The following is a 23,043-nucleotide window of genomic DNA, read 5'->3' as shown; positions in this document are numbered from 1 at the left end:
GCAGAACAAGACTGAAGACTCCCATTAGTGCACTCCACTCTTTAATTTTTCTCTCGATTGAACAGCCGCCGCACTCCCCAGCCCGTCGTTCCTCTCTGCGCCGCTCTCTCCTCCCACGCTGCTCCTGCAGGGAGGAGGACGGGGGGGGGGTGCGGCGCGCGTCTTCAGACTATAAATAGCAAGCAAGGATTGGGGTTAACGGAGGGGGTGGAGGAGGCGGCGAGTTTGGGGTGTTTGAATTGACGTCACGGTGCAGAACTGTTCTCATGATAACAGCTTCAAGTCATTCTTATCGCTCTCCTCTTTCGCTCTACTCCCGACTCTCTTTATTTATGTAAGTCTGAAAAGCATGATTACTGTCAGACCGCCGAGTCACCCTCAGGGTTTCAGGCCTCGTACGTTCAGTTACCCGGCATACTTACTTAAATGGCTCTTTTTTTAATGCCTCGTTTTCAGCAGAGGTGATAAATTCAACATGATCAGTCAGATCTCGATGTATCTCGGGACATGTTATAAAATGCATACGTGGCTTTGCTGCGTAGCAGGTGTGGTTATTGTGGCGTTGAGCTGCAGGCAGGTGTGATGCAGGACTGTTGGGTTTAGCCGGGCGGTGCACCACTTCAGTTTCGCTCACGGGACTGAGCAGGAAACCTGTTTGACCCAGCTTTCCTGTCTTTCTCCACTGTCCTTTCACAATAAAGGCTCAAGTTTCACTGTGTTTGGGAAATCCTTACCTGTCCTGTTTGTTTCTATAAGGTTTGAGTCAGAATGAGGGGAAAAAAGCATCATCTGGGGAATGTCAACCTGAAATGGGATGAACATTTTCCCCATCTGTGATTTGGACAGATGTGATTTAAACCATCTGAAGGAAAAATATTATATGCATTATATTCCAGAAGCTGTAAAAGAATTAAACCCCTCCTCCAAACCTGCTGTCAGAGACTTCGAGCATCCATTGTTTTGTCTTCTTGAGCTGCACTGCTGAGCGTCACAGCGCCCAGAGATGAACTGTAAACCATCTGAAGGATGTAGCTCCATAGGCTCAAGGAGTTTTCTGGATGATGGACATTGAAAATCAATAAACTGATCCCAAAATAAAGAAAAAAAATCTAAAATCAACCAAAGTTCATCACTTAGTTGTTTTTATTTGTTTGATAAAACGAATGAAAGTAGAGTCTAAGGAGCTTGGAAAGAAAAGCGTCTGAACTTCTTTAAGTTTCTTGAAGACGTTTCATCTGAGAAGCTTCATCAGTTTTAAGAGTAGGTGGAGAGTCCCAGATTTAAGCCCTGTGGTAGTGTCCCTAAGAGGGTTGTGGACCCTCTATTGATCCTCTACCTAATCACACAAGCCAAGGTGTGAAACTGGGTGTGGGTCACAATCAGCCAGAGTTTCGGGTGAGCTCATTGTGAAACCTGGCCCCACCCTATCATGTGATTTCCTGAGGTCAGATGGCCCAGGATGTGAGTGGGCGTTAAGGCGTCTGGGAAGGATCTCAGAACTGGATTATAGATGGCAGAGAGTTGGTGTCGTAAACCACCGCCTCTGATCAAAGATGGTCGCTCACAGTGGGCATGGATGGATTCTGTCACTCCTCTTTCAAACCATCTGTCCTCTCTGTCCAAAATGTGAACATTGGCATCCTCAAAAGAGTGACCTTTGACCTTTAGATGAGGGTGGACAGCCAAGTCTTGTCCCGTGGAGGTGGCTCTTCTATGTTGTGCCATGCGCTTATGAAGTTGCTGTTTGGTCTCTCCAATGTAGAGGTCTGAGGATTCCTCACTACACTGTGCAGCATACACCACATTAAGTTTGTGTTTGGGATGAAGCAGTTTGTGTCTGAGTGTGTGGGTGGGTCTAAAGTACACTGGGATGTCGTGCTTGGAGAAGACTCTCCTGAGTTTCTCTGATAAACCTGCTACACAATCAGAACAATATTGTCATCCCTTATCAGAAACTTCTGAATCTGATGAGGGATGACAATATTGTTCTGATTGTCCTTCTGATTTTCCAACTAGGGAGAATCAATAGGGGTCCATGACCCTCTTGCAGACACTCCCATAGGGCTTAAAACCAGTTGTTCTTAGAACTGAAGAAGCTTCTCTGATGAAACGTCTTCAAGAAACTTAAAGAAGTCCAGATGCTTTTCTTTCCAAACTTCTTAGACTACGTTGACCTGGATGACTGAGAACCTTCACAGACGTAGAGACCTGAAACTTCCCGTTGAAGTGCATCTTTGCTCCGGGAATTTTTAGAGAAATCTGTGATGGTCAGGTGGCGCGATAAGGTCGCGTAACGACAGAATACGGGTCATTCAGCAGGGCTGGAAACGATCCCTCCATCTTTATTCGTCTTGCTCTCACGCAGGGCAGCGGCGTGGCCTTTGACAGCTCTCGTCTGTTGTCACATAATCAATCCACGCCTACAATACGAGCCTGTAAATGGACTGCATACATAACGATCTCCTTTGGACTTATCGACCGCTCAAAGCGCCTTACAGAACAAGCCACATCCTCTCGTTCACACAGCGCCGTTTTATTTATCGATCCGTGTCGATGGGTATGAATTTTCCAATTATGGAAAGCTCCCACTTGATGACACTCGTAGCAGAGCCATCTTGAATCATATGAACAGATAAACGTGCCTCACAGCGATCAGAGTGTTGGTGTAAATAAGCGGCCGCTGTTGTGCTTCATACAGGGAGGATATGAAGTAACGACCATAAAAACAGCAGTTGGCACTCTGAGCAGCCTCCTAAATGAACCTGATACCTGAGCAGACACAAACATGAGCTGATGAAGACGAGCCAGCGCTCTAAAGATAAAGATAAAGCAGAGATGGGAATCTTCAAGTGGCCGTCAGAGGAACGGCATCTCTCCACACTCCCGTCAGCCCTGGAAGCTTTATTGTCGGGGAATTAATGTTCACGTCTCTTTCTACCAGCTCTGCACGCTCTGAGCTGTGAGCCGCTGGGCGAATAAGCCGTCCTCCCCGCGTGTTTGTATGTATGCACATATATGCGATAGATGAGTTTACCTCGCTCCCACTGAGGTGATTAAATCTGCCGTTATCGATCGTTACCGCTCCTCTTCCTCACCTTCACGCACACCCACGCGATGCTTCTTTAAATCTGTGACCGAGTGTGTGCGAGCCTCTACGACTCGGTTCATCTTCGAGCACATACGTGTTCATGGCCTGTGTTAGTCAGATTTTCAGTTTTCCTGCATTTTTGTGTTTATGCGACTGATCCTCCTCTGCACGATCTAATTATAATCTGTCTGTGTTACTCTGCAAGCAGCACATCCTTCACTTACACAGCTGGGCTGTGATCCTGACATGAAGGCTGATGATGATTATTGTTGCTCATCACTGAACCACGATGAGATTTAATTTGCAGACTCTCAGCCTGACATCCACTGACTAAAGTCAGTGATGAACTTTTTATTTTTCTTCTTGTTACTCTTATTTGTTTTTGTTGTGTTGTTGTTCTTCATTGTTACGCAATAAAAATGTTGAACTGACTCTGAATCTGTGGCTCAGAGCAATGCAGCATTATTATTATTATTATCCTTTAAATAATTCAAAGCAGCCAAACAGCAGAGAGGGAGATCTGACAACAGCAAACATGAGCCGGCCGTCAGTCAGGCTTCATCCCGAACTCCCTGACAGCACAACTGCTGTAGTAGCAGGAAGGATGAAGGAGCTCCGGCTGTTTCCAAAGACACAGGACAGGAGAGAGTTCACCAACCTCTGAAAACCCCTGATGGATTATAATATTAGGATTATATTAATCATAACACTAATATTGACAGATTATAAATCCGTTCTCATTCATGCAGCCGAGTCTGTGTGCGATTTCTGGATTGTGTCATTTTAAAGATGCAGTCTTTGCAGGGATGCTCCTCAGAACTGGGTCGATTGAATAATCACTTTATTTTCTTCTTCCTTCAGTCACCTGGATAACCATCACCTGTGGGACCCCAACGAGTTTGCAGTTTCCTGCTTCAGAATCATCATGTACTCCATCCAGGTACGTTGCACTTCCTCTGACATGTAGGTCGAGATGGCAGAGGCTAAAAAATGGAGCTGATTTGATCTGGAAGCAGTGAAAACCAGTAGTCGAGAGCTCTGCTGACATGCCGAGTCTTTAAAAAGGAAAAGTTCTGTCTAAAGCAGCTGCTGGAGATGTTTTAAGGTCGAGTTCACATCCAGCAGCTTCACAAAAACTTCCTCGATGTCAAAGGTCGCCTTCTGAAGTAACTGTTTTATAGCAGTTCAGCTGCACAGAGAGAGGAGACGCAGCGAGCAGGAAATACTACAGACTGCTTTAATAACTGAGATGCTTTAAAGAAAAACAAACATTTCTTCACTTTCACTTGTTTGTTTGTTCTCTATGAACTTCAGCGGATTATTGCTGCTGCAGTTTGTCCAGTTTTACAGCCGCTGTAAGATGTTCGTTTCAGTGGAAATTTGCTGGTTTATTAGCAACAAATGAAAGAACACTTTGTCTAGTATCTGCATTCAGCAGCATGCTAGCATAAATCCTCCTCCAGCATAACAGAATCAGCCGCACCTGCTCAGACGTTCACTAACTACAACTACAAACTTTTTCTATTTAATGTTAATAATTCTGCATGAAGAAAAGTTCATTTGATGAATGTGTGATAGTAAATCACATAATATGATTTAAGGATTTAATCATAAATGATTTTTGCAAACTGAAAAAGTCTCACTTAGCTGCATTCTTTCTACTGGCCAGCAGGAGGCGCCTCCTGGTTCAGAGAACTGTCATTGTAGAGAAATTTATTGGAAAAAGTTACAAATTGTAACTTTAACATATGACATAATTCAGCATTTTCCGATTAGTTTGTGGTCTCGTTTCATGGTTTTGTTAAATCTAGCGTGATGCTCATTTTGTAAACAAAGGTCGCGTTTAGAGTAAAACAGATCATCGTACTGTTTACAGTGGACCTACCTGCTGATTGACACTTTTCACCCTGGTGCGAGTGTATCGTTTCCTGCTGCTCGTCACGTCTGGTCTAAAAACACTGTCCGCTCGAGTCTGTAGGACGTGGCTTCAGAAGCTGCTCCATCATTTATATACAGTCTGTCTGTGAAGTTCACCATGTGATCGACAGCAAACTCTATATTTGTTCCAAACATCATTTGAAATCCTCTTTGGCTTTTTCAGGCTCAGCACTCGCACCACGTGATCCAGCAGGTTCTGAACCACCTCGACACTAACAACAAGAACACGCCGCGGGTCAGAGCCGGCATCGTCCAGGTGCTCCTGGAGACGGTGGCCATCGCCGCCAAAGGATCTGTGGGTGAGTTAAAGTGACGGACTGCTTCCCTCTGCAGGACGTCATGGAGGAAGATGTCATCATCTCTCTGAGGTTTAAAAAATGGTGTCATTAGCTTTACCACTGCAAGTCTGCAGATGGCCATAACGTGTCAAACACAACAACAACGCGCTGGTAGAGGCACAGACAGAGGAGGCATTAACGTAAAGAAAGAATCTGAAACGGCGTCGCCCAGAATCAGGATTAAATACGTGCATCAAAGCAGGATGTTGTTGGCCTTTAGCTTGCTTCTCTGCAGCCAGAAGAAAGTTATCATCCGATGTGAGCTGGCTCAGTTTGCACACACAGGTGTGTGATCATCTGCAGTAACAGGCTGGTAATATTTTCACATTTTAAACAGGAAGCTGATCTGTGATGTTTCGGCTGTTAGGCCAAAATAATTGTCAGCAACAACAAACACAGTTAACAGATCCAGTTCAGTGACCCAAAGAGGCCACACCCCTAAATTTAACCTTCACCAAAATCCAATAACAGGGGAGTGGCTCAGTTTTAAAGGCAGCCTCAAGTGGAGGTTAGAGGAAGTACAGTTTTTGACACTTCCACGTCGATTTTAGCTTTCTAGCTCCGTATGTTTAGTTTAAAACCATAAAACCAAAAGGCAGTATATATATAGTATATTATTACTATATTATTATTAATTACATTTTCCTTTGACAGGCTCGAAACAGTAACGAGTTTTGTTTCTTATGTGCGACTATTAAGCCGAGGAGAAAATGTCACGGTCCGGATGAAGCGTTGACATAAACGCCTCCCACTGCAGAGGAAGCTCAGACTAAGCTGGTTAGAGATGAGTTGTTAATAGACGATCTGCACTCTTATTAAATAAACTGTCGGAGCTGAAACAATCAGCCGATTAACTGATGAAGAGAAAAACAACCTTTTTTCTGTTGTTTGTTTTCAGCTGTTTTAAGATGTAAGCTTGGCTTCTTACCTGTCGGGACCACGTCAGTGAAAATGTGTCCTTATTTCACCTGAACTTACAGTTGTGTTGCTTATTAAGTTGGACAGAGCATTAAAAGCAGGCGCTGGGTGGAGGAGGGTTGCAAAGCAGCTTGCAGATTCTCAGCAGCTGTTGACAGGTTGAAGGAAGTTAAATCGTAGGCTTTATATATGAGATTTGTCATGGTGAATGCTAAACTGACACTTATGTTATTGACATTTTGACCTCTTTAGACTTTTGAATCTTGGGAGAAATTAAAGTTTTGCTACAAGTGTTACTTTGTTACCCAAACTTGAAGGAACACGTTTGAATTTGAAGAAACACAAAGTAAAGACAGCACTCGGAGGTGTTTAAACAGGTGCTCGAGTGTTTTTGATGTTGTCACGTTGTGTCTGCTGTCCCGGCGTTTCATTCTGCTTGAACGTTTGTAGATGCTAATTGCCTGATAATTAAATCATCAGGTTTTTCACTGTTAGGAAGAAAAGAAGTCAACAGAAACATTCAAATTACTCTGTCCCACTGAGGTGTGGAAACAAATTAAAAACTTGAGAGTATTTAATTGAAGAAAAGCTGTAAGTAGTAATTATTTTTACTGCCTCTTCCTGGAAATAAAACACAACCTTCCTCCTGGATAGGAATGATCCAAGGCTCCAAAAGAAGTGACGTGTTCACCTTTGAAAGCGAATGCACGATTCCTCCTAATCTGTGGCTCGGTACGGTATGACCCTGTGCTTGGATTTAAACTGAGTAGAGCAGCTTCTGCAGACTTCCCCCCTCGGCACACGCCCGGCGTTAACGAGCATTCTGGGTAATCACAGCTTTCACGTCTCAAGTTTTGAGAAAAAAATAGATTTATTTGAACCTCTCTTCTCTTGAGTTTCTTTCCCCTTTATTCTTCCTTTTATCTTTTACCAGCAGATGCTCTTAGAGCTCTTAGATGATGATGATGATGAGCAGGAATACACCACCAGATACTTTCAGTTCAACTTTAACGTACACAGACTGATCAGAACCAGATCATGTTATAATCTGATGTAATGCAATAACACTGCAGTAACTGGAAGGGTCAGCTTTATCGTCAACTTCTGCAGCATTTTGTGGTGTTTGTCTCTGAGATTTAGGTGCAAGCAGCACTAAATAACAGACAGTCATACTGTCAGCCTTTACATAGGCAACGTCTCCCAGTTAACATGGTGAGCAGCTACGTCCCAGTAATACCAGTAGGTTGATTGCCCTGATGCTGTAGAGGTTCTGCAGGGTAGGCTTGAGCAGCAATCTTTATTACAGGTTTCTTCACAGTGTGCCCTCTGTAACTATTCTATATATTTCTTTCTGGTCACTCAGTGTCATGTGACATTTGAACAAATCCACAGAGTGTCCGAAGTGTGAGCTGAGTAAACGGGGAAGCTGCAGACGCGCAGAGATCACGCCGTGGTTGTGTAGCTCAGTGTTGGTGGTATGTAGAATAGCACCGTCGTGTGATGCTGTGAGTCAGTCTGTGTCAGTAGATTAGAGTAAGTATTACTAAAGGTAATTCAGAATGTGTTGTTGTAGATAATTGTTTGCTCCCAGACTGCTAGAGAAAGTAAAAAATAACCCTTCAAAGAATCCTGATCTGTGAGATTTACAAAGATGGATGTAGCTACTGTGATGTCATCCACTGGTTTGTGAAGTCCCATTTTAAATCAAGATGAGCGTTTCCACCGTCACCATGAAGCTGGATGTGATGACAGACGGGCACTCCTCAGATAATCCTCCTTTCTGAAACAAAGCATTGCAGCCTGACCCGTGTACTGGCACACCCATAATATCAGCCAGTGTTAGCTATTGGCTGATCTACTGTATTGGCATTTATGGCAGCCAATAACAAAAAGGTAAAGAAGACATGGAGAAACATCCTTCAACCATGTTATAAGTGCTGACATTGCATAGTAGTCCACTAGAGGGCACTCTGCAGTTTCTCTGTTTGGAACGCCGTAAACAACAACGAGCTGAGCTTAATCGATTAAATAACAACCCTCGACAGTTTGCTTCATGTCTGAAAGAAGAAAAGACGTCTGTTGGAATATTAGATTATTATATATCGCCAAATATATTATCTGTACTGCTACATGTTTATAGGACCGGAAGTCTTTTTGTAACCAGTTATCTCCCTCTACTGGTCATTTATAAAAGTGCAAGTTTAAGGCACTTGTGCATTGGCTTCACTTTTAAGTCAGAATACTTTAATAATCCCAAAGGAATTTATGTAAAAGAAAGCTATTAAAACAAGCGAACACTCTAAAGTACTGAGTAAACGAAAAAAGTAATAAGTAAAAAGTAAAGAAGCAGGAGCAGCAGAAACGGGCTGCACGCTGGTTGACGCGTTAACCTTCGAAGTCCATCTTTTATAGTTTGAGGTTGACTCACTTTTGGAGGCGGCCTCAAGTGGCCACCAGAGGAACTTCAGGACCTCTGTAATGTCGCTTTTCATATTCATAATATTTGCTAAAATTTAATGTAGCTTTATATTACCGTCTCCATTTGTTGTTTTTTATTTTCCTGTCTCCGTTTTTTTTTAAAGTTTGTTTTCTGTCTTCTTTAAACGAGCGAAGTCCGAGCTGTGCCTGGAGCTGCCCGTTCAGCGCTGGCTTGTAATAATCTGTGGTGTTGCTTTCTGTGACAGAGTGAATTAGGACTGCAAAGCAGAGCCTGTTCGTGTTTATTTTACTGCAGTTTATGTCGGATATCTGCAGGTTCAGCTCCACCAAAAATAGCTCACTAGATAATTTTAAGTGTTTAAAGCAAATATGTTTTCTTCTCCTTATCACAGCAGCCTGGAAGCTCTCCGAATTATTTATGTTTTAATTGGTCTATTGGTAACATGGCAGCATCTGCCTGATGGAAAAGTATTTAAAATTCTTCCTGAGTTTATCCATGAACCCATTAAAATAAAAGTTAAAGTTTTAGTAAAAATGTTTTGCCTTATTTTTAACGAAGCAGTCAAACTGTATATTTCCCTTGATTATTGGTTAAATACCACGTCGGCTGCATTATGTTAGCTTAGCGGGGCCAGAGCTAAGCATGTTGGAGCAAACAGCCAGTTCAGAGACCAGCTGGGTAGAAACAAGCAGGAGGAAACTATCAGAGCACATGTTACACGTGTGTCTCCTCGACAGATCAATCTGAGGCAGGAGTGTCGATATGTTTCCATTTAAGGCTGTTTGAAACTGATGGTGACTGTTCACATGTTGGAGGTTTCAACAGCTTTCTACAAAAATGTGACGGCTCAGGTGGAGTGTGGGATTTATCCAACGAAGGGAAACAAACCACGTAAATCTGAAACCTGAAATTTGTGTGAAAACCACAGAATTTTATTTACTGTGAGATTCTGACCAGTCTGTGTGTTTGTGAAGCTACTGAGCTCTCAGCCACTCGTGGACCACACAAGCAGTGTCAGCAAAACCCCAAATTTCACTTAGTGGCAGCTGACTAATACATGTTTAAACGACTCATTAAAGAGCTCGACCCAGGCTGTTTATACAGATGTTTCTACAACATCTGCCACTGGCCTTCAAAATAAATGAACACTTTTAGCCACACCAGGTGCAACGAAACAGGCCCTGTTTTAGGATTAAATAATCCTTCTCTCTTCACCTTTTTGTGGCTTTTCCTATGCAAAGCTCCTACGAAATCATAGTTAAAAGGCCCGATACGAACAAAAGATGGAAACCCGACTCTTCCTGTTTACGAAAATGTCAGGCTAATGTTTCCTGTGATGTTCATTTAACCTGCGGGTGTGATGGCAGGGCCCACCGTGCTGGAGGTGTTCAACACTCTGCTCAAACACCTGAGGATGAGCGTGGACTTTGAGCTGGGCGACAGCTCGAGGAGGAACTCCGCCTCCAGCGTTTCGTCCGTCCGCGGTAAAGAGAGCGAGGAGCGGATCGTCCAGAACGCCATCATCCAGACCATCGGTACGAGCTCCTCTATTACTCCAGAGTGTGTTTGTCTTAATGAACATGTGCCTGCATGTGTTAGTAAAAATAACCTTGAATGTCAACGTTTTTTTCATTCACTGAGTTCTGACTCATCTTTTTCTCTCGTGGCGTCGCCGCCAGGCTTCTTCGGTGGAAATCTGCCAGACTACCAGCGAGCTGAAGTCATGATGTTCATCATGGGCAAAGTGCCAGTCTACGGGACGCCCTGCCACGCCTTGGACACAGTCAAGATTGGGTGAGTCACACATTCATTATCCAGAGACCCGGAGGTTCCCTCGTAGAGCTGCAGCCAGTCAGCTCACAGCTCTGAAACGCCGCCGCTAACGCTGCGTGCAGCTAAGACGCCGATTCGGCTGGTCGCTCGTCACAAATGAAGCTGTGCTCACAGGACTGTACTGTCAGGAGACTTCTCTGCAGCTGGATGATGATGGTGACGATGAGTGGATTTTACTGTCACGGCACATTTAAACTGTCCTGAACTCCATGCTTGTGTCAATGAAACGATATGATTTGATGATACGTTTCGTGCTTTTAAAATCATTTTTGTAATATATTTTATCCTCAGAGACCAAAGGGCAGTCATTGGGTCAAAACATCGCCTCTCAGTACTTTGCCTCTGTTTGTGGTCCTTCAGTAGCTGTGAGGTTTGGGCTGAACCTTTATATTCTGGTTTCATGGAGTTAAAGCTGTGCTGATTTTTAGCTCAGCGCTGTAATGTGTAACACTGGAAGCAGTTTCTAAAGAAGACGCTTGCAATTTTTTTCTCTCTTCATCAAATCTTTCTCCTAATCTGTCCTCACTTCACCTCCTGGACACCCCGCAGTGCACCCGTCCCTGCAGCCAGAATAAAGAAAGAAAAACAAGCTAATCCCTCAGGCGAGAGTGCAAGGGCAGATAATCCCAAATCAGACGAACGCCCTCCTCCTCCTCACAGACGCTCGCTCTCTCTGTTCCTTTTCGGGTAATTTCTCTCTGCAGCTTGTTGATGCTAACAAGGAGGTCTGACAGCGTTTCACTATAAAAGTCAACACTGAAGATGTCCTGCTGCTGCTTACAGCACCTTTACTCTTCTTCCTCGTGGAGTCTTCAGACTGTGAAGAGAACCACAGACTGTCTGGATGTCAGTGCACATTCATTTTGAAGCTTCAGGTTTTGTGTTTTGGCTGTTTGCTATTTTATAGGCAGAGGTGAGCACATCTGGACTGCATGTTGAAGCTGTCAGCTAAAGCTAGCATCGTCAGGTTTTCACTCCATGAAGTCTATTTAAAAACACTGAGTGCATTCTCACTGCCTCTGTGATTTCAGACAGTGAGTAGTACCTCAGAGCCACTTATCAAATACACTTGATTAACTGATCCTCAGCAAGTGTTCTCACTTCTATAAACGTTTGCTGGTCTGAACCAATCGTGTGTTGACAGTGACACTAATAAATACGAAGTAGCAGATAAAATGTGTTCATTTCACTTCTCGGGTGTTCTGAACCTCACAGTTTTCTTATTTGTCATGCAGTTGCTGTAAACATGTAACATGGCAGCCTGTGGGGACTGACTGCCCTCCGGTCTGCTGTACTGGACACTGTGAGTTTGCGGTCGGTCCTGACGGGGTTTCTTTATCTTTTGTGTAACGCAGGCATCAGGGCACCAAGCGGATCCAGACCATGCTGCTCAGCTCCCTCATCATGGTGAGTCCTCGGTTTGTTCCCTCCGGCATACAAAACCTGAGCTTCAATAAGGAAAACTAAAATAGTGCACAGTCCCACCTGAAATACCCACGGACGAAAACTCTGGACGTCCTCACAATGAGTCATGTTCTCTAAATGTAAAAGCATCAAAGACGCGTTTCTCCGTCCTAATGACGCGTCTCCAGTTACATGAAAGTCGTATTTGTGTGTTTATTATCGGCCATGTTGGAGCTCTGGCTGTTTAACACTCGAAGTCTGCGTGAAGTCGCTTCCTTCTCCTTCATTATCTGCTTCAGTGAGAGACCCTCATCTCCCCGAGACGAGGAGGCACAGGTGGCACACACACACACACACACCCTCGTGCCCGCTCTCTCGCCGCTTCATTACGGATGTCTGTCCTCTTCTCCCCTCGTCGCGCCGCCACCTGCTTCTCAGAGCAGCTGGAGGAGGGGTGAAAGGTTGAAGTTTTTATAATGCCATGCGACAGCAGATGGGGCTGAGCATTATGAGGTGTGTGTGTGTGTGTGTGTGTGTGATTTTGCAGCCTGCTGGGAGAAAACCCAGATGTTTTCAGGGTTCGTAGTCGGGGTGAAAGCAGGGACTCACCCAGGACGAAGATCAGGACGCAGCTCGGAGAGGTTGCCAGTCCATCACAGGGCCGACTTATTCAATTAAAGCCATTTAATAACTGCGCTGGTAAATTAGACCACAGTGCACATGTACAAACACCGAGTGAGAGTCTGGACCAGCTGACATGCTCGGTTCACTCTCCCACCTTGTTTGAAGTAGGCGAGTCTGCTTCGTTACAGATTTCAGCATCTCTGAAGCTGAGTGATCATCACAGCCAGGACTCAGCAAAGTTACACTAAAGCTTCTCATTTGCAGCTGCTGCTAACAAACCAAACGGTTCGAATGTTAAAAATTCAGCGAGTTGTGACGGTTTCTACTGCGTATGCATCTCTGATGTGCATGTATTGCGAGGCCCTGCTCTGGCTGATCACATGGGCCACATCACCCGTTACAGTGATCAGTGTGGCGTCTGCATGCGTCTCTGACAGGATACATTTTTTGCTAAAAACAGTGTAGTGTTTGTCATTTTGTGCCTCGACGCGCTCTCACGCAGCAGAGTGAGGCGTGCCGACGCGGAGCGTGATTGTGATAACGATCAGATTTGTCTTCGGCTGTTCACGCTGATCGAAAATGATCACGTCAGAGTCACAAACGGTGGGAAAAGTCAACACTGGCACACGCTCACAAGCTTGTGAACGTAACCTTTAAGCTCTGCCGATCAGCCGTTTCTCCCTCTGGGGTAATTGCTGCACGCCGCCATGAATCTCACCTTGTCTCCTCTTCCTCAGGTCACCTCCGGCTTCAAGTCTAAGTCCATGGCGGCGGCTCTGCCTCCTCCCTTCCTGGACCCGCTCTTCTCCATCTCTCTGATGGAGGACAGCGAGCTGAGGCAGCTGGTGTTCGAGATCCTGCACAACATCCTCGACCGCCACGACAACCGCGCCAAGCTGCGCGGCATCAGGTAGCGCATCGCTCACCGTACTTACACGAGCCCTGCGGTGCTGGCGCCAGGTTTAACGACGCTCTCGTGTCCGGCTCTGTTACAGAATCATTCCTAATGTCTCCGCACTGAAGATTAAGAGAGAGAAGATTTCCAAGCAAGACGTCGCATTCATGAAGAAGGTATCATAATCGCGCTGAGGTCACAGTTTCTCTTTTCTAAAGAAATACTCCTTTAGATTCTCAGTCTTTTACTGCTGACCTCATTTAACCTTAATCATCTCTTGGGGGGGAAATGTGACACACAGAACAGTTGAGAAACACAGAATGATTGAAACAAAATGCAACTTTTAAAGGGGATCTGATGCTGCATAATTTTAGCCGATTTTAGCACTCAGTGCTTTCTTACTACAAGTCTCATTCTCCCATTCACTCACACACACACACTCACACTCACACACACACACACACACACACACACACACACACACACACACAAACGCAAGGACTTTTTCACACCCTCACACTCCAGTGCATCCATGAGAGGAAGTTTGGGATTCAGTGTCTTGCCCGAGGATACTTCAGCATGCCGGGGATTTAACCACCAACCTCCCAGTTGGTAGATGACCTGGTAGATGGCTGTATAGATACAGCCTGTGATTATACAACTGACTTAAATCTGCATTCTTTCTTGTGGCCAGCAGGGGGCAGAGAGTCCGGTTTTTAAAAAGAAGGCAGGTTTTTATAGAAGTTTATGAAAAGAACCAAATTTGCAAATTATAAACATGAAAAAAAATCGTTGTTTTTCTTTTGTACATGTTAACAATGTCAAACAAGAAAAGCCGACAGCACCGTGTGGAGCGATGTGTCTGCTACATGTTTGAGGAGTCACCTGATATACTGGTGGTCATTCTGTGAATAAGAATAATACAGGGGCGCAGCTGCCTCATTCGTCTGCTGGCCAAATATTTGCAATGCCAATCAGAAGGTAGGGGGAGGAGCTAAAGCAGGTTATTTCAGACAGATTATTTTGAACCGGGAATCTTGGAAAGCTGCTCCAGCTGAGCCGTAGTGAAAACATGGAGCTGGAGATGATCCGAATGCAGGTGTTTTTACAAGCGAGGTCTTTGGAGCTCATTGACCTGGGCGGGAAGCCTCGGTCATCATCGGCACGCGGCATTTCCAAAATGAAGCCCTGCGATTTCACTCTTTCACCTGCGAATCACACCTGAGCCGTAACCAGAGGTCGGGGGAACGACCTCCTCTGTAGGCCGGTGTCTAAGGTCATTAACGTGTCTAACTGTAATTAATTAGCTGTAAATAAAAGTTTTTGTCTTCAGCTGTCGAGCTTATAACGAATGCAGGCAGCCGGGCTCTGCTTTTATGTGTTTCATAAATCCCACTCCAGCAGCGGTGGGATATTTTTATCCAGATTTTAATGGGATTAATCATTTCATTTGCGTTTTCAGGGACAATAACTTTTTGATTCATCCGCAGTGGAGCTGCTGTGATAGATGTTCAGAACAGGGCGATTAATTAAGACTTTAATCCGCTGGTTGTTTTTTTTACTGAGAGAGCCATTAAGTTCTGCTTATTAAAATGTCAAAAAATGTCCTTAAAAATCGCCGTCATGCATTTTTAGAGCCCAAGGTCTGTAAATGTCTGTATCCATCTGATAAAAAAATGTCAGGTTAATATCGCAGAAGATAAAAATGAATCTTTACAGCTGGAAAAGAGGAAATGTTGATATTTTTTACTTTAAAGAAATTAAATTTGAAGCTAAGCAATAACAGCAGAATTAATAATAATAATAATAATAATAATGGATTGGATTTATATAGCGCTTTTCAAGGCACCCAAAGCGCTTTACAATGCCACTATTCATTCATTCACTCTCACATTCACACACTGGTGGAGGCAGCTACGGTTGTAGCCACAGCTGCCCTGGGGCAGACTGACAGAAGCGAGGCTGCCATATCGCGCCATCGGCCCCTCTGGCCAACACCAGTAGGCAAGTAGGGTAAAGTGTCTTGCCCAAGGACACAACGACCAGGACAGAGAGCCCCGGGATCGAACCGGCGACCTTCCGGTTACAGATACGCTTCCCAACCCCCTGAGCCACGGTCGCCCTAATCTCAAACTCCTGTAATATAGTTACTATCCCCCCGCCGTCCTCAGCTTGCCGTCTGTTATTAGGCAAGGCAAGGCAAATTTATTTGTATAGCACAATTCAACAACAAGGTGATTCAAAGTGCTTTACAGAGACATTAGAAACAAAAACAAATAAAAAGCATGATTTAAAATTGATTAAAACAAGCAAACAAACAAACTAACTAAACACACACATTTCACACCTGTTCGCGCGATCTGAACCCTTATCGTAAGGGGAGCTACCAGTCCTTCTGTGGACGAGCTACTTTCTATTTTAAATTCCCCGAATTTAAAATACTCTCTAGACCCAGTCTAGACCCAGCTGGGGAGCTACCCAGAGCTCTAATCCCACTTAACAAACAAACAAACAAACAAACAAAACAGTATATAAAATCAAAACAGATAAAATCAGAAATAGATAAGATCAGTAGTTAGTGTAGTTTTGAAATTTAAGCTTAAAAGTGTGGATTTGGTGCTTTATTCAAATGCAGCTGAGAACGGGTGAGTCTTCAACCTGGATTTAAATAAACTGAGTGTTTCAGCTGATCTGAGGCTTTCTGGGAGTTTGTTCCAGATATAAGGAGCATAAAAGCTGAATGCAGCTTCTCCGTGTCTGGTTCTGACTCTGGGAACTGATAAAAGACCGGATCCAGATGACCTGAGGGATCTGGAAGGTTCATACTGGGTCAGGAGGTCACTGATGTATTTTGGTCCTAAACCATTCAGAGCTTTATAGACCAGCATCAGAACTTTAAAGTCTATCCTCTGACGGACAGGCAGCCAGTGTAAAGACCTCAGAGCTGGACTGATGTGGTCCACTTTTTTGGTCTTAGTGAGGACTCGAGCAGCAGAGTTCTGAATGAGCTGTAGTTGTCTGACTGATTTTTTTTTAGGTAGACCTGTAAAGATGCTGTTACAGTAATCAAGCCTACTAAAGATGAATGCATGGACTAGTTTTTCCAGGTCCTGTTGAGACATCAGATCTTTGATCCTTGAAATATTCTTGAGGTGATAGTAAGCTGACTTTGTTATTGTCTTAATGTGTTTTTCTAAGTTTAGGTCTGCATCCATCACTACACCCAAATTTCTCGCCTGGTTTGTGGTTTTTAGATGTATAGATTGAAGTTCTCTGGTGACCTGTAATCGTTTTTCTTTGGCGCCAAAGACTATTACTTCAGTTTTGTTTTTGTTTAGTTGGAGAAAATTGTGGCACAACCAGTCATTAATTTCCTCAATGCATTTACCAAGAGCCTGTACAGGGCCTCGGTCTCCTGGTGACATTGTGATATATATTTGTGTGTCATCTGCATAGCTGTGGTAGTTTATTTTGTTGTTCTTTATAATCTGTGCCAGTGGGAGCATGTAGATGTTAAACAGAGGGGGTCCCAAGATGGAACCTTGGGGAACTCCACATGTGATACTTGTCTGCTCGGATGTGAAGTTACCTATTGATACAAAGTATTTCCTGTTTTCTAAGTATGTCTTGAACCAGTTTAGTACAGTTCCTGAAAGACCTGCCCAGTTCTCCAGTCGTTTGAGTAATATGTTGTGGTCAACTGTATCAAATGCTGCACTGAGATCCAGCAAAACTAGGACTGACATTTTTCCACTGTCTGTATTCAGACATATGTCATTAAACACTTTGGTCAGAGCGGTTTCAGTGCTGTGGTTCTGTCTAAAACCTGACTGGAAGGCATCATAGCAGTTATTCTGTTTTAAGAAGTAATTGAGCTGTTGAGAAACTGCTTTTTCAATGATCTTACTTAAAAATGGGAGATTTGAGATCGGCCTGTAGTTTTTCATTTGTGTCTTGTCAAGATTGTCCTTTTTCAGTATAGGTTTGATTACAGCAGTTTTTAGTGGTTCTGGAAACACACCTGACATTAAGGAAAAGTTGACGATCTGTAACAGGTCTGACTCTAAAGTCTTTGAGACCTTTTTGAAAAAACTTGTTGGCAGGACATCTAAACAGCAGGAGGAGGAGTTCAGTTGACCTAAGATGTCCTCCAGGTCTTTGCTGTTAATCGGGTGAAACTGTTTCATGGTGTTTAAACAGTTTTTCGGTGGACACAGTACATATCCTGGATCTGCTGTTGATGTACCAACTGCTTGTCTAATCTTTTGGATTTTGTCTGTGAAGAATTTGGCAAAGTCATTGCAGGCCATGGTTGAATGAAGTTCAGCTGCCACTGGCACAGGAGGGTTTGTTAGCCTGTCAACTGTAGAAAATAAGACCCGAGCATTATGGCTGTTTTTAGTGATGATGTCAGAGAAGTAGGACCTTCTTGCACTCCTCAGTTGTAAATTATAATTGTGAAGTTTCTCTTTATAGATGTCATAATGAACCTGGAGGTTTGTTTTTCTCCATCTGTGCTCAGCTTTCCTACACCCTCTTTTTTCATTTTTCACTAGTGTGGAGTTTCTCCATGGAGACTTTTTCCTTCCAGAGATAACCTTCACCTTAATGGGGGCAATAGTATCCATTACATTTAACATTTTTGCATTAAAGCTATTGACGAGCTCATTGACTGAACCTTTGGACAGGTCAGGTGTTAATGGGAAGACCTGGTTAAAGATCTCACTACTGTCTTCAGTTATACACCGTTTTGTGATCACTGCTGTTGATATATTTGTGTGGGCTGAGATTTTACTTTCAAAGAAAACACAGTAATGATCAGATAAGCCCACATCAGACACAGTAATGTTTGAAATGCTCAGGCTCTTGGAGATCAGTAGGTCAAGAGTGTGTCCTCTATTATGTGTGGCCTCTGTTACATGCTGAGTCAGCCCAAAGTTGCCCAGAGTGTTACTCAGGTCTTTAGTCCCTTTGTCCTGAGGGTTGTCCACATGGATGTTAGAATCCCCAACAATAATTACACAGTCAAAATCAACACAGATCACAGACAGCAGTTCACTGAGGTCATTAAAAAAGTCTGTGCAGTATTTGGGAGGCCTGTAAACATTAAGAAACACAACTTTGGATGGGGCCTTCAGCTGTAAAGCCACATATTCAAAAGACTGAAAACTTCCAGGAGATAGCTGCTTACATTGAAATGATTCATTAAATAAGACAGCAACCCCTCCTCCTCTCCTGCTCGCCCTGACCTCACTGATAAAACTGTAGTTAGGAGGGGTCGTCTCGATGAGAACAGCTCCACTGTTACTTTGGTCCAACCAAGTTTCAGTTAAAAACATAAAATCAAGGCTGTGCTCAGTGATTAAATCATTAATTAAAAATGTTTTCCCAGCTAAAGATCTAACGTTTAATAAAGCCAACTTAAGTGTTTTAGAGGCATTACTTGTCCCCTCGTGTTTGGGAGCAGTCTGTGGCATCGTTACATCGTTTGACCCTGTATGCAGGACAATGTTTGTCACAGTTGGATATTCATCTGCAATTTGAAGAATTCTCTCCTTCAGGATGTTGACCATATCGTTAGGAAAGCAGAGGACTTTAGTGTTCTTACCGCACATGCTTTGTACATCCTTTACGGCAGAGTCACCCACAATCAGCGTTTCAGGCCTAGCCTTTAGCTTTCCCCGTGGATTTTCAGGCCTTACTTCGCTACTTTTAGATGGATGGTTGTCCGATATAGATCCAGGGTCCTTTGATAGTGGAGCAAATCTGTTCTGCAGTTTCACATTCAGTTGTTTTGAAGGTTTGTTGTTAACCTTCCTATTTACGGTTGTCCAGTCCTGTTTCCTCTCGTGTACAGGGGTAGAAGAGCTTCTCTGTCTCGTAGGAAGTGAAGGCCAGTCGGTTTCAGAGATTTCAGTTCGCTGTGCCCTGCCTGTGATACGTCCTCCCTCTTCCAGGAGACATGATTTATGTCTTGGTTTTGCACCAAGACAGTCCAAGGGGGGATTATCGCTTGAAGATTTATAATAGTGCACAAAGTCTACTTTCTTGGTCATGTTATCTGTGCTCCTTAGCTGTGTGCTAGCTTGCTCATCGCCATTGTTTTGAGTCAAAGGCAAGGTTGTTTCATTTCCACACAGTCCATTTACCTCCACGTTTACTTCTAAGCGATGAATTTTTGTCTCCAGTGCTGCAATCTTCTGCAGGAGGCTGTGGTAGTCATCTGTGGAGAGGGAAGGCATCTTGTTGCTAGTTAGCCTAGCGGTTAGCACCTTTCTAGGCTATTGAGGCTGCTCGGTGCCTAGACACTGTAATCAGGCTTCAGCTGTGTCTAGGCCACAGACACACGGAGCGCTGAGGATAAGGTAACTATAAAAATGTTGCTGTTTCTGTTAAGAACACTTTAGTCCTAATGATCTATAAGTGTCCAGAAGCTATCGCAGGTAAGCTCATACGGAAAAAAGGGAAAAAATCAGCATAAAAATCGGTAAAAATCAATAAAAGAAGAAAAGCATTTAGAGAGCAAAGAGATGAAGCGTCCACACTCACAAAGGGGGAGGAGTACTAAACTCAATTTACCTGATGGTCCAGAGTCAGCGTCTCCTGCTGACTGTGTGGGTGACGCAGCCTGAGTCATGTGACTCTGTTGTCATCCACATCAGTGAGTCTGCACTGGAGAACATGGACCATCATTAAAGTGAACCCACATGCTGCAGTTTACATTTACCCCACACTGCCACTAAAACTCCCCACATATCGTTTAATCCGCCACTGAAAATAGTCCCCGACACCTCCGCTGTTTCCTTATGTTAAACATGTTAAAGGTACTTTTTTTAAACAGCTCTCATATTTCTGTCCTCCTCTTTGTTTCTGTCTTTGCTTCTGGTTCTGCGTCGTCCCTGAAGCACGGCCAGCAGCTCTACCGTCACATCTATCTGGGCTGCAAAGAGGAAGATAACGTCCACAAAAACTTTGAGCTGCTCTTCACCACCCTCGCCATTCTGACCATCGAGCTGGCCAATGAGGAAGTGGTCATCGACCTCATTCGACTCGCCATCGCGCTGCAGGTAAAACCGATGAATTCACATCTGAAGTTTCTGTTTTTAGTCAAAGCGAAGACAAAAAGCAGTTTCCTCTGTTTGGTTGTGTTTGGAAGCTCAGTCAGAATAATCTCATCATAAGTAGATTTTCTGGCTCTTTCTGTCACATTTACAGTTTCAATTAAACTTTACATCCATAATTCCCAGAGTTAAGTATCTGAAATCTAAAAATAGTCTGCACCCATCTGTAAACTCTCGATTTCAACACACTCAGGAGAAAGGTGAGGGATTTTCTTCTGTTTCTGATTTGTTCTGATCTCGTGTCGCAGCCTCACTGAGCTCGATTCCTCATTAACAGCTTCCATGACTGTGGCTGTATCTCACCTCTCTCCACACAGATGTGAAGATCTGTGATATTTCTCAGATCAGAGATTACATATAGTCAGAAGGTTTTTTCCATCTGTAGCACTTTATATTCAGGACGTCTGTGTCTCTGTGCAGAGATCAGAACAGGACAGAGAGGTTGCAAAGCGGCTTGCAGCCAACGAGCTGAGGCTAAAATAAGTTTTAAAAAAGTGCATCTGAACATCTGATTTGTCATAAGGATGTGTCAAAGCGTGTCAGATGGGAATTTTAATCTAAATAATGTTTGTTTAACACTTTTCATTTATTTTTACCGTCTCTGCATCACCACAGACACCCAAAGCACCATGTGACAGCAGAGATATGGTGGTCAGAGTTTTTAAGATCAGATCTGACTGATGACATGTACTTTATGTTCTGGTGACCACTGAAATGAGTTAAGATGCCTGCAGTGATGGTGTGTGTTCGTAGAAGGCAGTAACAGAGTGACACAGTCCCCAAACATTCACTCAGATATAATGTAAAAACGTAGCTTATTATAACTTGAATACCGTAAAATTAGACGAGTCATGAGTGTGCAGTGTTTCCAGGTCACCGGTATCAGGTGATAGTGGAAACGTTTTATCGGCGAGGAGATCAAGTCGTCTGTTGAAGCTGTGGTGCTGTCAGTGCCGAGGTGTGGAGTAAACATCCTCAGTTACATCCCTGTTTGGAGGGTTTGTGTTTAACCTCGTGTTTAACCAGCTCTTCACGCTCCACATTATGGTGCTTCAGTCTAAAGCACCCTCGATGTGATTATGCTATATTTTTGGTGTCAGGTGTCATATTTAAGTGGCTGATGAGTAGCTGTGCTGTCATTTGCTTTTATGTCATTAGACCGTGAGAACCCACGCAGCTCCAATAAAACCTCCTGGAAGTGCAAGAGAGGTGCGAAGGAAATGTGCACGCTCGCACCAACACACATAAAAGACACGCACATGCACACACACACGTGCAGCTTCAGTTTGTTTGTGCATCACGCTGAGATCTTATCGTTTCCAAATGTCACAGCACTGTAGACATGTTTGTGCACGCACACACACTCTGAGTGCTGTGTTTACCTTCGTTTAATTCAGGGAACGTTTGAGACATAGAAGTATTAAAAAAAGACTGTTTAGTTTCTTTCTCATGCAGTTTCAGACAGGAAGTGCTTCATAGCACAAATTCATGGGGATGCATTTCTGTCACGTTTCCCTTCAGTCTGGTTTCTGTCACGTGTCTGTTTCACAGTCGCCTTGAGAAAAGTTGGCGAGTGTTTACAGACAAGTCGGCATTTTTCATGCAATTTACTGGCCACCACTGCAATCTGCTAGTAACCAAACCAGTCCCAAGGTTTCCAGTGCAGCATCCTATACCAGTCTGTAACCATTCTACACTCATGACCAGCTCCTGCAATCACTCGCCAGACAATTTTAGTGCTAAAGTGTTTGCGTTTAATTTAAAGGCCACTGGGGGGCGATACTGGCGGTTGGAAAAAGACTCCAGTCTTCTAGACATCGATGGTAAAACGTTCCTCCAGCCTGACCTCTGTAAACACTTTGAGTTTATGGTTTCAAGCCAACGACTGCGGCTTCAGTCAAATCTGATCGTCACATCTTGAGTTTCAAGATCGAGCACTTAACCCGGTCTTGTGTCAATTTTCAGAGAATCTGATGTAAAATAGTTTATGAGTATACTGAACCAAAGCAACCACACATCTGCGCTGGTCCTCTTAGCTCGAGTGAAGCCAGATATTTGTTTCCAGCTTCTCCACTTAGATAGTATTTTGCTTTTTATTGGCATTATTACTGTAATATTCTTTGGTAGATTTGGTTGAAGCTAAAACAAAGTCGCACTCAGTGCGTCACAGACATGTGGCACAGTGTATTTAGTCTGCCTTGTTTGCTGTGTCACCTCAGGGTCGTTACCTTGACAACAACCTTTTTACTGACGGTGTGTGAAAATAGAAGATACGTGTTCGTGTGACCTTAGAGAAACGCTGCTGCATGCTATAACCCTGCACACAGATTAAAGGGGAAGTAAACCTCAACTCCTGTGAGGGTGTACCGAGTGTATGCGGGGAGTTCTGATGCTTCCACGACCAGAAACGGAAGCCGAGCTGCTGGTTTGTCCTCGCTAACACA

At 43.8% G+C, this 23,043-nt stretch overlaps 1 protein-coding gene across 2 annotated transcripts in view; it reads left to right on the top strand.

The window, feature by feature from the left end:
- Window positions 1–23,043, top strand: part of efr3a (EFR3 homolog A (S. cerevisiae)) — a 111,376-nt gene that overhangs the window by 80,223 nt on the left and 8,110 nt on the right. Inside the window, exons 9-17 of one of the 2 annotated variants that reach the window (XM_085376988.1) lie at window positions 3,950–4,028; window positions 5,190–5,325; window positions 6,937–7,014; window positions 10,090–10,257; window positions 10,402–10,516; window positions 11,911–11,962; window positions 13,321–13,493; window positions 13,579–13,654; window positions 20,384–20,545. In XM_085376988.1, coding sequence (XP_085233114.1) covers window positions 3,950–4,028; window positions 5,190–5,325; window positions 6,937–7,014; window positions 10,090–10,257; window positions 10,402–10,516; window positions 11,911–11,962; window positions 13,321–13,493; window positions 13,579–13,654; window positions 20,384–20,545 — 1,039 coding nt within the window. The remainder of the gene's footprint in view (window positions 1–3,949; window positions 4,029–5,189; window positions 5,326–6,936; window positions 7,015–10,089; window positions 10,258–10,401; window positions 10,517–11,910; window positions 11,963–13,320; window positions 13,494–13,578; window positions 13,655–20,383; window positions 20,546–23,043) is intronic. The other variant, XM_085376987.1, reaches the window with a different exon arrangement.

Source organism: Diplotaxodon limnothrissa, linkage group LG18 (genome assembly GCF_057381915.1).
Source record: "Diplotaxodon limnothrissa isolate DT_005_m linkage group LG18, D_limnothrissa_male_GT1.1, whole genome shotgun sequence".
NCBI classification, from domain to species: Eukaryota; Metazoa; Chordata; class Actinopteri; order Cichliformes; family Cichlidae; genus Diplotaxodon; species Diplotaxodon limnothrissa.
Note: the sequence above shows the minus strand (reverse complement) of the source record. Positions and strands in the feature narration are given on the sequence as shown.